Source organism: Electrona antarctica (assembly GCF_951216825.1).
Source record: "Electrona antarctica genome assembly, chromosome: 14".
Lineage (NCBI taxonomy): Eukaryota > Metazoa > Chordata > Actinopteri > Myctophiformes > Myctophidae > Electrona > Electrona antarctica.
The window spans coordinates 597,036-611,235 of record NC_136795.1 but is presented as its reverse complement, the minus strand read 5'-3'; the positions used below and the strand labels follow the sequence as shown (position 1 = coordinate 611,235).

General features: G+C 42.6%; 1 protein-coding gene across 1 annotated transcript in view; it reads left to right on the top strand.

Annotated features, from left to right (window-relative positions):
- The window catches only part of LOC306936262 (tectonin beta-propeller repeat-containing protein 1-like), a 69,811-nt gene continuing 55,611 nt past the window's right edge, over positions 1-14,200 (top strand). The window contains exons 1-5 of the mRNA XM_079519753.1: positions 1-67; positions 2,037-2,268; positions 2,577-2,756; positions 3,178-3,300; positions 4,903-5,025. Of these exons, the coding sequence (XP_079375879.1) occupies positions 2,044-2,268; positions 2,577-2,756; positions 3,178-3,300; positions 4,903-5,025 (651 nt within the window). The 5' untranslated portion in view covers positions 1-67; positions 2,037-2,043. The remainder of the gene's footprint in view (positions 68-2,036; positions 2,269-2,576; positions 2,757-3,177; positions 3,301-4,902; positions 5,026-14,200) is intronic.

The following is a 14,200-nucleotide window of genomic DNA, read 5'->3' as shown; positions in this document are numbered from 1 at the left end:
CTGTCTGTCGCACATGATGCCATGATATTCCACTGACTGCCCGCGAGGATCGGATAGCAATAGTCAGGTACAGCCTACCCTACTATAGTATACTATTACTTTATAATAAGTGATCATCAGAATGGCTTACAGTGTAGCATGTAGGCTACCGTTGACACACCTGAATGCATGTGAGTGAATTTAAACAAACTGCAGAATTGAATTGAATACATCGCACGCATGAGCCATATAACTTTGCAGCCACGGTGGAAATATTGTGAAACCTGAGTATGCTGCCATGCTAAAGCCTATTGCTGCAGCGACTATAGACTTTATATCTATCTACCCATCTAGCCTTATATGTTTATTCATGGTGAATTAATTCCATGCATTTGTGTAGCAGCCTGTCGGCTGTCGCCGAATTCTGCCCTGTAAGTAACGGGACAGGACCGGTGAGGACTGAGGACTGAGGACGTGCCACAGCCAGGGTAGGCGCGGCTGTGTAGCCTACAGCGGATTAGATATAGATCTGACACTGTTTAGTCTCTATGATGCAATGCTGGCAGTGTGGAATCATGTAAAGTGCTCAATTAGACAACATGAAGAGTGCACGCAGGCACCCCGATGTGAAATTGGTTATATAATAGGCCTATATATTTGGAAAATAGTCTTAAAGGGGATATTTCTCTTTCAAAAATATTTTTTGGGTCATTGTATTGTCTACTATAGCTCAGGCTTTTGGGAAGTTTCTTGATTCAGTATTTAGATGTTTGATATGTATCAGACACGCCCCCTTCCTATACCCATTGTAACTTCAAACTCCATTTTAAGCATATTAAAAAGGGTATCTTAATTTGAAAAAAGAAAGAAAAGGACACCACGCTAGACAGGAACGCCCAAAAACGTCACATCCCGGGTAAGAATTTACCCCGGAATTACCCCTTTTGAGGCTCTGTTTACGCGCCGTGGTGTCAGTGTATACTGTCAGAAACTTGCCAAAAAGTGTTATTTCAATAAGTTTGGGTTGTTAATTAATAGACCTTCATCAGGACAGAAATGATTAGGCTAATGTAAAGTAGGGCCTCTATATACATGATTAGAACATCATTGAGCATTTCACAATTAAGATCTAATATTTCTACAATTGCTACAAAACCTATTGTGACAGTCTCATGATAACCACTGTGGTTGCCACAAAGGTAAGTAAAGGTCTCGTGACATCGCATGACATCATCAGGGATGGAGATACCTGATGTCATAGTAAATGTGACCTGCTGTCACAATTAAGCCCATATATGGAGATCCCTGATGTCATCATTAGTAGTATATGGATGTATGTTAGAACCTGTTCTGACATTCCATATGTTGATCGTTCCCCATCCATTCATCCTTCCTTTCCGATGTCTCCCTTTTGACAGATACCTGTCCATTTAAACTCTGGACGGGCCTGTTGACGGATACCTGTCCATTTAAACTCTAGACGGGCCTGCCCAAAGTTATTTATGCCCCCGCTGCCACCCTTAGATCTCCATATATGGAGCTGACCTGTTCTGACCTCATCACACCCTGTACTCTCAAGATACGCCTATATATGGCCAGAGCACGCGATCTACGGTCGCTTCTCTCCCCCTTACTGGTTATCCCATTTTGGGCGGGAACCCCTTTTGGTGTTTTGAGCATTATGTTATACTTTAGCTATTGAAAAATAGCAGATCTACAATCTCAAAGCGCGGCACCGAGTGCCGCGCTACGAGCTTGTAGATCTGCTATTTTTGAAAAATTGTGAAAATGTGGCACACATCTTGGAATATATATTCTTTCAGAGCGAACGTTTTTAACTAAAATCTTAGGGTTCCTGGAACAACATATTTTCAGATGGGGGTCGGTGGCCAATTACATATAATGTCTGGGGTCCTTGACATGAAATATTGAGCACCACTGATATAGAAACATAGGTATTTCAGAAAACTGTCAGGATCTAGAAGACTTTTTTTTTTTAAAGTTCGACGTCAGGCCTAAATGGGTTAATATTATTATGATGATGATTATTATTCCAGCAGCATCATGCCTATCACCTTGCTGTGGGCGGTGGACGTGTACGGCCGTGTCTACAGCCTGTCCACCGCCAGCGGGCGCTGGCAGCGCGCCGACGACCGCCTGCTGGAGCTGAAGCGCGTGACGGCGGGGAAGGGGCGGAGCTGGGGCGTCGGCTGCGATCACCGCGTCTACCTGAACCTGCTGCCCAGCGAGACCGCCATACGCTACCGGGAGGAGACCTACGAAAACCAGGTAAAACCCTCATAGGGTACAGAGGAGACGTACAAAAACCAGGTAATACCCCCATACGGTACCAGGAGGAGACATACGAAAACCAGGTAATACCCCCATACGGTACCACCACCACCACCACGACCACGACCACCACCACCACCACTCCGACTCCAGCTTGTCTCAGTTCAGGCTGCATGAACAGCGCCGGAGCGCTCGGTTTCTGCCCCCTCAATGTCGTAACTCTTCTATTAGATGTCTCTGGTTCGCCCAGAGAGTCTGTCCCTCCATCCCTGACGTGACGTGTGTCCATGTATATGTTCCCCCAGAGATGGAACCCGGTGGACGGCTTCACGGACGTCCTCCTGCCCACGGACCGCTGGCCGTGGAGCGATGTGACGGGCACCACGCCACAGCCTCTGGCCAGCTTCACGCTGCCCTCCTTCAGCTGGGAGTGGGAGGGGGACTGGTACGTGGACCATACCTCTGGAGACCCCAGCCAGACCGGGGTGAGTGCACGCACACATGCACGCACACACACACACACGCATGTGCAAACGCACACGACTACTAAATACCAATCTGTCCTCTCCAGGGATGGGAGTACTAAATACCAAACTGTCCTCTCCAGGGATGGGAGTACTAAATACCAAACTGTCCTCTCCAGGAATGGGAGTACTAAACACTAAACTGTCCTCCCAAGGGATGGGAGTACTAAATACCAAACTGTCCTCTCCAGGGATGGGAGTACTAAACACTAAACTGTCCTCTCCAGGGATGGGAGTGCTAAACACTAACCTGTCCTCCCCAGGGATGGGAGTACTAAACACTAAACTGTCCTCTCCAGGGATGGGAGTACTAAACACTAACATGTTCTCCCCAGTGACTCCCCAGGGATGGGAGTACTAAATACCAAACTGTCCTCTCCAGGGATGGGAGTACGCGGTGGATTTCCCAGCCAATTTCTCGTTGGAGAAGACGTGGAGGTCGTGTGTTCGTCGCAGGCGATGGATCCGATACCGGAGATACACGGCACAGGGCACGTGGGCCAAGGTGTGTGTGTGTGTGTGTGTGTGTGTGTGTGTGTGTGTGTGTGTGTGTGTGTGTGTGTGTGTGTGTGTGTGTGTGTGTGTGTGTGTGTGTGTGTGTGTGTGTGTGTGTGTGTGTGTGTGTGTGTGTGTGTGTGTGTGTGTGTGTGTGTGTGTGCGTGTGATGATGATGATGATGGTGGGCCAAGGTCAGTAGTCTGGGATCAATGAAAGACGTTTATACCGTCAGTCGTTGTTGGCCCTGCCATAATTTAACAATTAATGTTACACATTTTGGATTTTAAGCATTATGTTATACTTTAGCTATTGAAAAATAGCAGATCTACAAGCTCATACAAGCTACGAGCTTGTAGCTCTGCATGAAAAATCGTGTGGCGCAAATCTTTGAATATATATTCTTTCACGGCGAAATTTTTTAAGTTCAAATCTTTGCTTCTGGGGGGGTTCCTGGGACAAGATATTTTCAGATGGGGGTCGGCAGCCAAATAGAGATATTTCCGGGGGTCCTTGACATGAAATACTTTGAGAACCACTGACCTATAAACATGGGTTTTTCAGAGAACTGTTTATTAAAGTAAATTTAGAAGCCTATTTTTTAAAAAAATCTATCGGTCTAAATGGGTTTAATTACGTCAGTGATATTTTAAAGTCAATATATTCTGATGGTAATCATTGCTATCAGAGTGTTTGTTCAGTAACAGCCAGGGGTCTCCGCCTCTCTGTAGTAAAGTGCTGCATTTTTGAGTGGTGCAACCACTCCAAGGAACAGCAATGTCCGTGTTAACCTATGTGACTATGTGTGTGACTATGAGTACCAGTAGGGGAAAAAGTGGCGCTGTTGCGCCAGAAACAGAGAGAGAGAGATATAGTGCTGCACTGTTGCCTGCTAATGAGAGACAGAGAGAGAGAGAGAGAGCGGGGGGGGGGACTGCACCACTCAGTTTACACGGGTGGGATTTTTTACTAAACAGAACATACATTTTCATGTCAGGATACCAACTTGATCCAATCAGGGTCAAGACGACTCATACAGGATAAATTGGAACAAATAAAAAAAGAGATAATTGGAACTGGAATACTAACACTATAGAGCGTCGCAGTCCCGCCTCCTTTCATGACGACAGGCCCAGGAAATGATACCCAATGCATTTTCCCCCATAGACATTTCGAAAAGTATTTATTTAAAGACGATTACGCTGCGGACAAAGCCAACTCGAGTTGTGACAACTCATGACAACAAACACAATATTTTGGACCAAACAAATAATTACAAAGAAGAAAAACAACAAAAAAGGAGTTGTAACCTGCCGTTGTTTTCTTCTTTCTAATTATTTGTTTGTTTGTTGTCATGATTTGTCACGACAAAAGTTGGCTTTGTATGAGGCTTAAAAGGTATTTAAATAAATACTTTTTGAAATGTCTATGAGGAAAATGAACAGAGAATAATTTCCTGGGCCCTGGTAGGGGGCGGGACTGCGACGCTCTATTGAAGCTGATAAAAAAACAAATGTAAAAAACATTTTTTTTAACGAATTGGGACCCAGCTAGTGGTATTCCCCTTTAACCCACTTATCCCCTCCCCTCACTTACCCCCTCCCCCCTGCAGATCCCATTGGACCACCCTAAGAAAGTGCCCCTCCCCCTGTGTGACATCAGCTGTGGCGGTTGGGAGATGAGCGACCAGTCTGGGAAATACCCCTATCTGTGGGCTGTGAGCCAACAAGGACAGGTATGCGCATGCACACACGCACGCATGCACGCACGCACACACACACAGGTTTGTGGACGATTAGGGGTTGTTCGTTCATATTCACTATATGACCTCTACTCTGGAGCGGATGATATCGTTACGTTACGTCATGTTTTAGTATTGTTGTGTAGTCATCAGGCAGGGACAATCAATCGGAAGTCGGAACTTCCTTTTCCCTCAAACCGGAAGAACAACAATAAAAGCTCTCGTAGCATGTGGCTTTTATTGAGGAAAATCGGTTTGAGGGAAAAGGAAGTTCCAGATTGATGGGTCCTGCCTGACAAAACAATGACTACAACATGACGTAGCGATATCATCCTGATGACTACAAAACAATGACTACAACATGACGTAGCGATATCATCCTGATGACTACAAAACAATGACTACAACATGACGTAACGATATCATCCTGATGACTACAAAACAATGACTACAACATGACGTAGCGATATCATCCTGATGACTACAAAACAATGACTACAACATGACGTAGCGATATCATCCTGATGACTACAAAACAATGACTACAACATGACGTAACGATATCATCCTGATGACTACAAAACAATACTACAACATGCCGTAGTGATATCATCCTGATGACTACAAAACAATGACTACAACATGACGTAGCGATATCATCCTGATGACTACAAAACAATACTACAACATGACGTAGCGATATCATCCTGATGACTACAAAACAATGACTACAACATGACGTAGCGATATCATCCTGATGACTACAAAACAATAATACAACATGACGTAGCGATATCATCATGATGACTACAAAACAATACTACAACATGACGTAGCGATATCATCCTGATGACTACAAAACAATACTACAACATGACGTAGCGATATCATCCTGATGACTACAAAACAATACTACAACATGATGTAACGATATCATCCTGATGACTACAAAACAATACTACAACATGACGTAGCGATATCATCATGATGACTACAAAACAATGACTACAACATGACGTAGCGATATCATCCTGATGACTACAAAACAATGACTACAACATGACGTAGCGATATCATCCTGATGACTACAAAACAATACTACAACATGACGTAGCGATATCATCCTGATGACTACAAAACAATACTACAACATGACGTAACGATATCATCCTGATGACTACAAAACAATACTACAACATGACGTAGCGATATCATCCTGATGACTACAAAACAATGACTACAACATGACGTAGCAATATCATCCTGATGACTACAAAACAATACTACAACATGACGTAGCGATATCATCCTGATGACTACAAAACAATGACTCCAACATGACATAGCGATATCATCCTGGTGACTACAAAACAATGACTACAACATGACGTAGCGATATCATCCTGATGACTACAAAACAATACTACAACATGACGTAGCGATATCATCCTGATGACTACAAAACAATACTACAACATGACGTAGCGATATCATCCTGATGACTACAAAACAATGACTCCAACATGACGTAGCGATATCATCCTGATGACTACAAAACAATGACTCCAACATGACGAAACGATATCATCCTGATGACTACAAAACAATACTACAACATGCCGTAGCGATATCATCCTGATGACTACAAAACAATACTACAACATGACGTAACGATATCATCCTGATGACTACAAAACAATACTACAACATGACGTAGCGATATCATCCTGATGACTACAAAACAATACTACAACATGCCGTAGCGATATCATCCTGATGACTACAAAACAATGACTACAACATGCCGTAGCGATATCATCCTGATGACTACAAAACAATACTACAACATGCCGTAGCGATATCATCCTGATGACTACAAAACAATGACTACAACATGACGTATCGATATCATCCTGATGACTACAAAACAATACTACAACATGCCGTAGCGATATCATCCTGATGACTACAAAACAATACTACAAAACAATGACTACAACATAACGTAGCGATATCATCCTGATGACTATAAAACAATACTACAACATGACGTAACGATATCATCCTGATGACTACAAAACAATACTACAACATGACGTAACGATATCATCCTGATGACTACAAAACAATACTACAACATGACGTAGCGATATCATCCTGATGACTACAAAACAATGACTACAACATGACGTAACAATATCATCCTGATGACTACAAAACAATACTACAACATGACGTAACGATATCATCCTGATGACTACAAAACAATACTACAACATGACGTAGCGATATCATCCTGATGACTACAAAACAATGACTCCAACATGACGTAACGATATCATCCTGATGACTACAAAACAATGACTCCAACATGACGTAACGATATCATCCTGATGACTACAAAACAATGACTACAACATGACGTAGCGATATCATCCTGATGACTACAAAACAATGACTCCAACATGACGTAGCGATATCATCCTGATGACTACAAAACAATGACTCCAACATGACGTAGCGATATCATCCTGATGACTACAAAACAATACTACAACATGACGTAGCGATATCATCCTGATGACTACAAAACAATGACTACAACATGACGTAACGATATCATCCTGATGACTACAAAACAATACTACAACATGACGTAGCGATATCATCCTGATGACTACAAAACAATGACTCCAACATGACGTAACGATATCATCCTGATGACTACAAAACAATGACTACAACATGACGTAGCGATATCATCCTGATGACTACAAAACAATACTACAACATGACGTAACGATATCATCCTGATGACTACAAAACAATACTACAACATGACGTAGCGATATCATCCTGATGACTACAAAACAATACTACAACATGACGTAGCGATATCATCCTGATGACTACAAAACAATGACTCCAACATGACGTAACGATATCATCCTGATGACTACAAAACAATACTACAACATGACGTAGCGATATCATCCTGATGACTACAAAACAATGACTCCAACATGACATAGCGATATCATCCTGATGACTACAAAACAATACTACAACATGACGTAGCGATATCATCCTGATGACTACAAAACAATGACTCCAACATGACATAGCGATATCATCCTGATGACTACAAAACAATACTACAACATGACGTATCGATATCATCCTGATGACTACAAAACAATACTACAACATGCCGTAGCGATATCATCCTGATGACTACAAAACAATGACTACAACATGACGTAGCGATATCATCCTGATGACTACAAAACAATGACTACAACATGCCGTAGCGATATCATCCTGATGACTACAAAACAATGACTCCAACATGACATAGCGATATCATCCTGATGACTACAAAACAATGACTACAACATGACGTAGCGATATCATCCTGATGACTACAAAACAATGACTCCAACATGACGTAGCGATATCATCCTGATGACTACAAAACAATGACTACAACATGCCGTAGCGATATCATCCTGATGACTACAAAACAATGACTCCAACATGACATAGCGATATCATCCGCTCCCGACCGGATCATAAACCCGAAAAATGAATGCTGCCCGCGTTATGTTTTCATGCAAAGAAACACCATCTCAGTACAAACCTGTCAACCTATTGAGGAACAACAACCTAATAGCAGTGTGTGTAAAACGCTCCTCCCTGTGGTCACATTACACACCCTGGACAATGTGCTGACCACTCAGCTCATTCACTGTACCTGTGGTCACATTACACACCCTGGACAATGTGCTGACCACTCAGCTTGTGCTGCCCTTGCAACACGTGCCTATGTGCAGCTAGACAGCTAGTTAACAGTTTCTGAGATCCTCCAATAAGAGACAAGGCTTGACTTTTCTTGTGTTTACTGAAGTCACAGGTAATTTTGTAAAACTGAAAAGTACAGAAATAAACATAAAAATGAATTAGCACACAGGTAAATATGCAGAGTGTGTGAGTAATATAGTATGCATAGTTATTAGTAGGCTATTTGCACTGAACTAGGTACACAATGTTGAAGTCAAACACAGAAAATGGCTAGGCTACTGCTACTGCAGCAGTAAACTAGCATGCAGACCACATGTGTTTACACAATTTCCAAACACAAAATAACCAGCTACAAAGGTATTCTGCAAACATCACATTCTAATGAAATATAATCTTTGAACCGATTAACTAGAACTTCAAAGTACTTACAGACAATAATGTCCAAGGCAAAAGCATTAAAGAAGAATTATCAGCAGACCATGCGCACAGCTCACTGTTTCATGGGGAAATGCTGACTCTGAGTTTAGTTTCACTTTCTACTTCCACCACTGGAGGGCAGTAAAAACAGTAAGAACTGGTACACCTTTTAACTTACTTAATTAAATGACAGAATTATGAATTTTAACCAAACTGCCATTCCAAAGGCAGCACACTCCCCGCTTTGGTACAATAACATTGTATCACTATAGATACATCAACATTAAGGGAATGTCCTTGGATGCAAGTAGCAACATAAGAGTTCAATAAATCTCTGACAGGGGAACTATGAACTCTGAGACTGGCCTCAGAAACATCTTCACAATTCTGTTCTTCAGAGCATTGGTGAAGTTGTCAGTTGACATAGATTCAATCAGCTCAGTTTGAGCTGCTCTGATAGACATGTTTGTCCATGATGGTCAGGGACATTCTGTCACCCATGTGTAGTGCTGATTTGTCGTCATCCTTGGACTGTTTTAACACAGAGCATCCAAGGTTGTCCGTACTCTCTGTGGGACCTGCATCTTCCTTACAGGCAGGGGAGGTTGAACCAGGATGCTGTATCATACTACTGTAGCCTTCAGTCACTTGGATGCTTTTTTGGGTATGGGCTGAAACAGGATGTGTGACCATTTTGCAGCACGTTTGCTTTGTATACATTGACCTCTGATGGTTTGTGGACTGTTCCCAAGCATGCTTCACCCACGACGACCCATCCTAGGTCTAGTCGCTGTGCGTAAGGAGCATTGTGGGGCCCGTTTATTAGCTCGCGCACCTTGTGCACCCTTAAGATGTCTCTTCCTAAGAGCAAGAGGATTGGAGCGTCTGGGTCCACAGGTTGCATCTTCTTGGCAATTGGCCGTAGGTGGGAGTGATGCTGTGCAATTTCTGGTGAAGGTATTGCTGTCCTATCATCAGGAACCATGTCACACTCGATTAGGGTTGGTAAAGGAAGTTGTAATTTTCCATCAATAGACTCGATGATGAAGTTACTAGCTCTTCTACCTGACGTCTCTGTTCTCCCTGAACAGGTTCTCAGTGTATAATGAGATGAATTGGCCTCGACCTTGAAGAGGTCAAAAAACTCTGTCTTGGCAAGAGACTTGTTACTTTGCTCATCGAGTACCGCATACATACTAATAGCGCTCTCTTTTTTGCCTGCAGGATGTACTTTTACCAAACAGATCTTGGAGTAGGAGCGTGGGCTTTCTCCACTTACACATATCTTTGTGCAACTTGAGGTGACTGTACTCCCACTTGGCTCCCCGCTGTCTTGCTTGTCAGCCGGAATACTCTCTGAAGCCTCTTGAGGAGGAGGACCTGGATGCAAGGCAGTGGTGTGTTTGTCGCTATTACACTCAAAGCACATTATTGCCACCTTGCAGTCTTTTGCCACGTGTAGCGTGGACCCACAGCATCTGTAGCAAATTCTGTTCTCTCTCAGGTATGTTTTGCGTTCTTCCATGGGTTTTCCTCTGAATACTTTACACTTTTTCAGTGGGTGGGGCATCTTGTGTATAGGACATTGCCTATCTGGTCCCTCCAATTTCTGTTGAACAGGTATGTTGTCACTATCATCCAGTGATTCTGCATCAACATCAGTCTTGTGTGCACTTACAGAGGCTTTCCAGCTGGACTTTGCAGGTTTCTCCGTTTGTGATGTACAATAACTGTCGGATGTGGAAGAATAGAAGCTTGGATCATTCCTCACCTTTGCCTGGTTTCTCACGAACCCGGAGAAGACACAAAAAGGTGGAAAAGTCACTGCATTCTCCTCTTTGTACTTGGATCCCAGAGCTCTCCATTTCTCCTGGAGGCTGTATGGGAGTTTCTCCACAATGGGTTTTACCCCACGAGGTGTATCCAAATATAAGAGGCCTGTTAGGTAACCATCCTCTTTGGCACATTCCAATTCCAAGAGAATGTCACCTAGTTCTCTTAGCTTGATATTGTCTCCGTTATTTAGTTTTGGAAAGTTGTCAATCTTTTTTAGCAGTGCATCTTCGATGACCTCTGGCGCCCCATAACATTCTTCCAGACGTTGCCAGACGGTGTAGAGGCCTGCTGCAGGTTTGAGAACATATACAGAGCGGATGGTTTTTGCCTGTTCTGATGACTCAGGCCCAAGCCATTTTGTCATCAGGTCCAATTCTTCCCTGGCTGACAGATTTAAGTCCTTAGTTGAACTGTGAAAGGACGCTTTCCATGACATGTAATGTTCAGGTCGATCGTCAAATTGAAGAAGACCTGAACTGATCACTTCTCTGCGTATCAGGTATCTAGCAAAGTCTTGTGCACCTGGAGGCTCAGGTGAGTAGTAGTCTTTAAAGGGATTGCTTGAGTGTTGAGGAAGATTGAAGTATGTCTTGGTTGGTTGTGTGCTCTTTGTTGGCTCTTCTCTTTTAATTTCAACACTTCCATACTCTGGAGGTTGGTTAACATGGGTGCCGTTGTCAACAGCTGGATTAGCGCCAGGGGTTCTTAAAGGCTTCTCGTCCATCTCAGGTGAACTCACTGGTGAGTGTTTGGGAAGCTGCTGGACGTATTCTTTAGCACGTTGCGCTGAGTTGAGAGGCTGCTGAAGAACCGGGGGCAATGGTGTTTGATTAGCATGTTGTGCTGGGGTGACAGATTGTTGTAGAGCAGGGGGCATCAGTGTTTGATTAGCATGCTGCTGCACGTACTCTCTGGTAAGTTGTGCTGAGTTGAGAGCTTGTTGTAGAACAGGGTGTTCTAGCACTTCCTGGTATTCGTCCTCACTTTCACTCTCCACAGCTTCTTGGTAGGCTGCGGCTTCAGCAGAGGCAGCAGCAGCAGCCCTCTGAGACTGGAGAATAAGGAAGGTGCCATCAAGTTCAGCCCTTTGTTTAATCACTTCAGCTTGTTGTTTAGCAAATGCCACTTCAGCCTGAGCAGCCTTTGCCTTAGCCTGTGCTTTTACATATAAAGATGCTATTGAGGATCGTGATGACTTACTGGATGTCTTAGAGGATGCTTTAGATTTAGATTTGACTGAAGACTTGTGAGAAGACTTGACAGATGCTGCTTCGGATGCTTCATGCTCATCCTGTTGTCTTGTTAGTGTCAGGAGCTCTGAAGCCCCCCTCTCCTCTTCTTGTTCATTAGTATCCAATGTGTATTTCTTTCCTGAGCGTAGACTCATGATTGCTGGTTATTATCTTGTGTGCTTGAGCCCGCCGTACATTTGTCTTTTTACTGTGCTGCCCTTGCAACACGTGCCTATGTGCAGCTAGACAGCTAGTTAACAGTTTCTGAGATCCTCCAATAAGAGACAAGGCTTGACTTTTCTTGTGTTTACTGAAGTCACAGGTAATTTTGTAAAACTGAAAAGTACAGAAATAAACATAAAAATGAATTAGCACACAGGTAAATATGCAGAGTGTGTGAGTAATATAGTATGCATAGTTATTAGTAGGCTATTTGCACTGAACTAGGTACACAATGTTGAAGTCAAACACAGAAAATGGCTAGGCTACTGCTACTGCAGCAGTAAACTAGCATGCAGACCACATGTGTTTACACAATTTCCAAACACAAAATAACCAGCTACAAAGGTATTCTGCAAACATCACATTCTAATGAAATATAATCTTTGAACCGATTAACTAGAACTTCAAAGTACTTACAGACAATAATGTCCAAGGCAAAAGCATTAAAGAAGAATTATCAGCAGACCATGCGCACAGCTCACTGTTTCATGGGGAAATGCTGACTCTGAGTTTAGTTTCACTTTCTACTTCCACCACTGGAGGGCAGTAAAAACAGTAAGAACTGGTACACCTTTTAACTTACTTAATTAAATGACAGAATTATGAATTTTAACCAAACTGCCATTCCAAAGGCAGCACACAGCTCATTCACTGTACCTGTGGTCACATTACACACCCTGGACAATGTGCTGACCACTCAGCTCATTCACTGTACCTGCAGCTTAGATGTCATACATGCATATTTCATGCTGTTCGTCGTAGCCACCGTGCTTCAAGCTCATGTGTTTTAGCACACAGCTGTACGCTGACTGGTGATCTGGAGAGTGTTTATATTTGGCCAGTATTATTAAGCCATTTAGGGCCTGACGTCGAAAATTTAAAAATGTCTTTCTAAATCTTGACAGTTTTCTGAAATACCTCATGTTTCTATATCAGTGGTTCTGAAATACCTCATGTTTCTATATCAGTGGTTCTGAAATACCTCATGTTTCTATATCAGTGGTTCTGAAATACCTCATGTTTCTATATCAGTGGTTCTGAAATACCTCATGTTTCTATATCAGTGGTTCTGAAATACCTCATGTTTCTATATCAGTGGTTCTCAAACTATTTCATGTCAAGGACCCCAAAAACGATGTATTTGGCTGCTGACCCCCATGTTCAAATATGTTGTTCCAGGAGAGTTCAGAAAAAGTTACATACATAACTTATCCGCCTTTTGCCATTTATCTTTCTATTTATCTTTCTATTTATCTTTCTATTCCCACAACAATATACAGAAAGAAACATGGCATATTTTGGACATAGTTCGAATGGTGATTAATCACGATTAGTCCATTTTTAAGCCGCGAATAATCTGATTGTTTTTATTATTATCATTTGACAGCCCTATACTATTTTATGGTTATGGATGACAAACCAGTCTACAGCTAGTCCAGCATCTGATTCACTTCACTTAGTCACCACAAGAGGGCAGCACAACCCCATGTATTTTTACCAAGGGAAACATCAGTCAGAATGTCCAGTCTGACAAGACGCTTGTATCAGGACAATGTCGGGTTTCCCGACAACAAGCATCTGGACATGGAATGTTTCAGGAATAGTTTAGATCCTTATTGAATTATTATTATTCAAGTATTTTTATTGAAGTTTGAGACAGG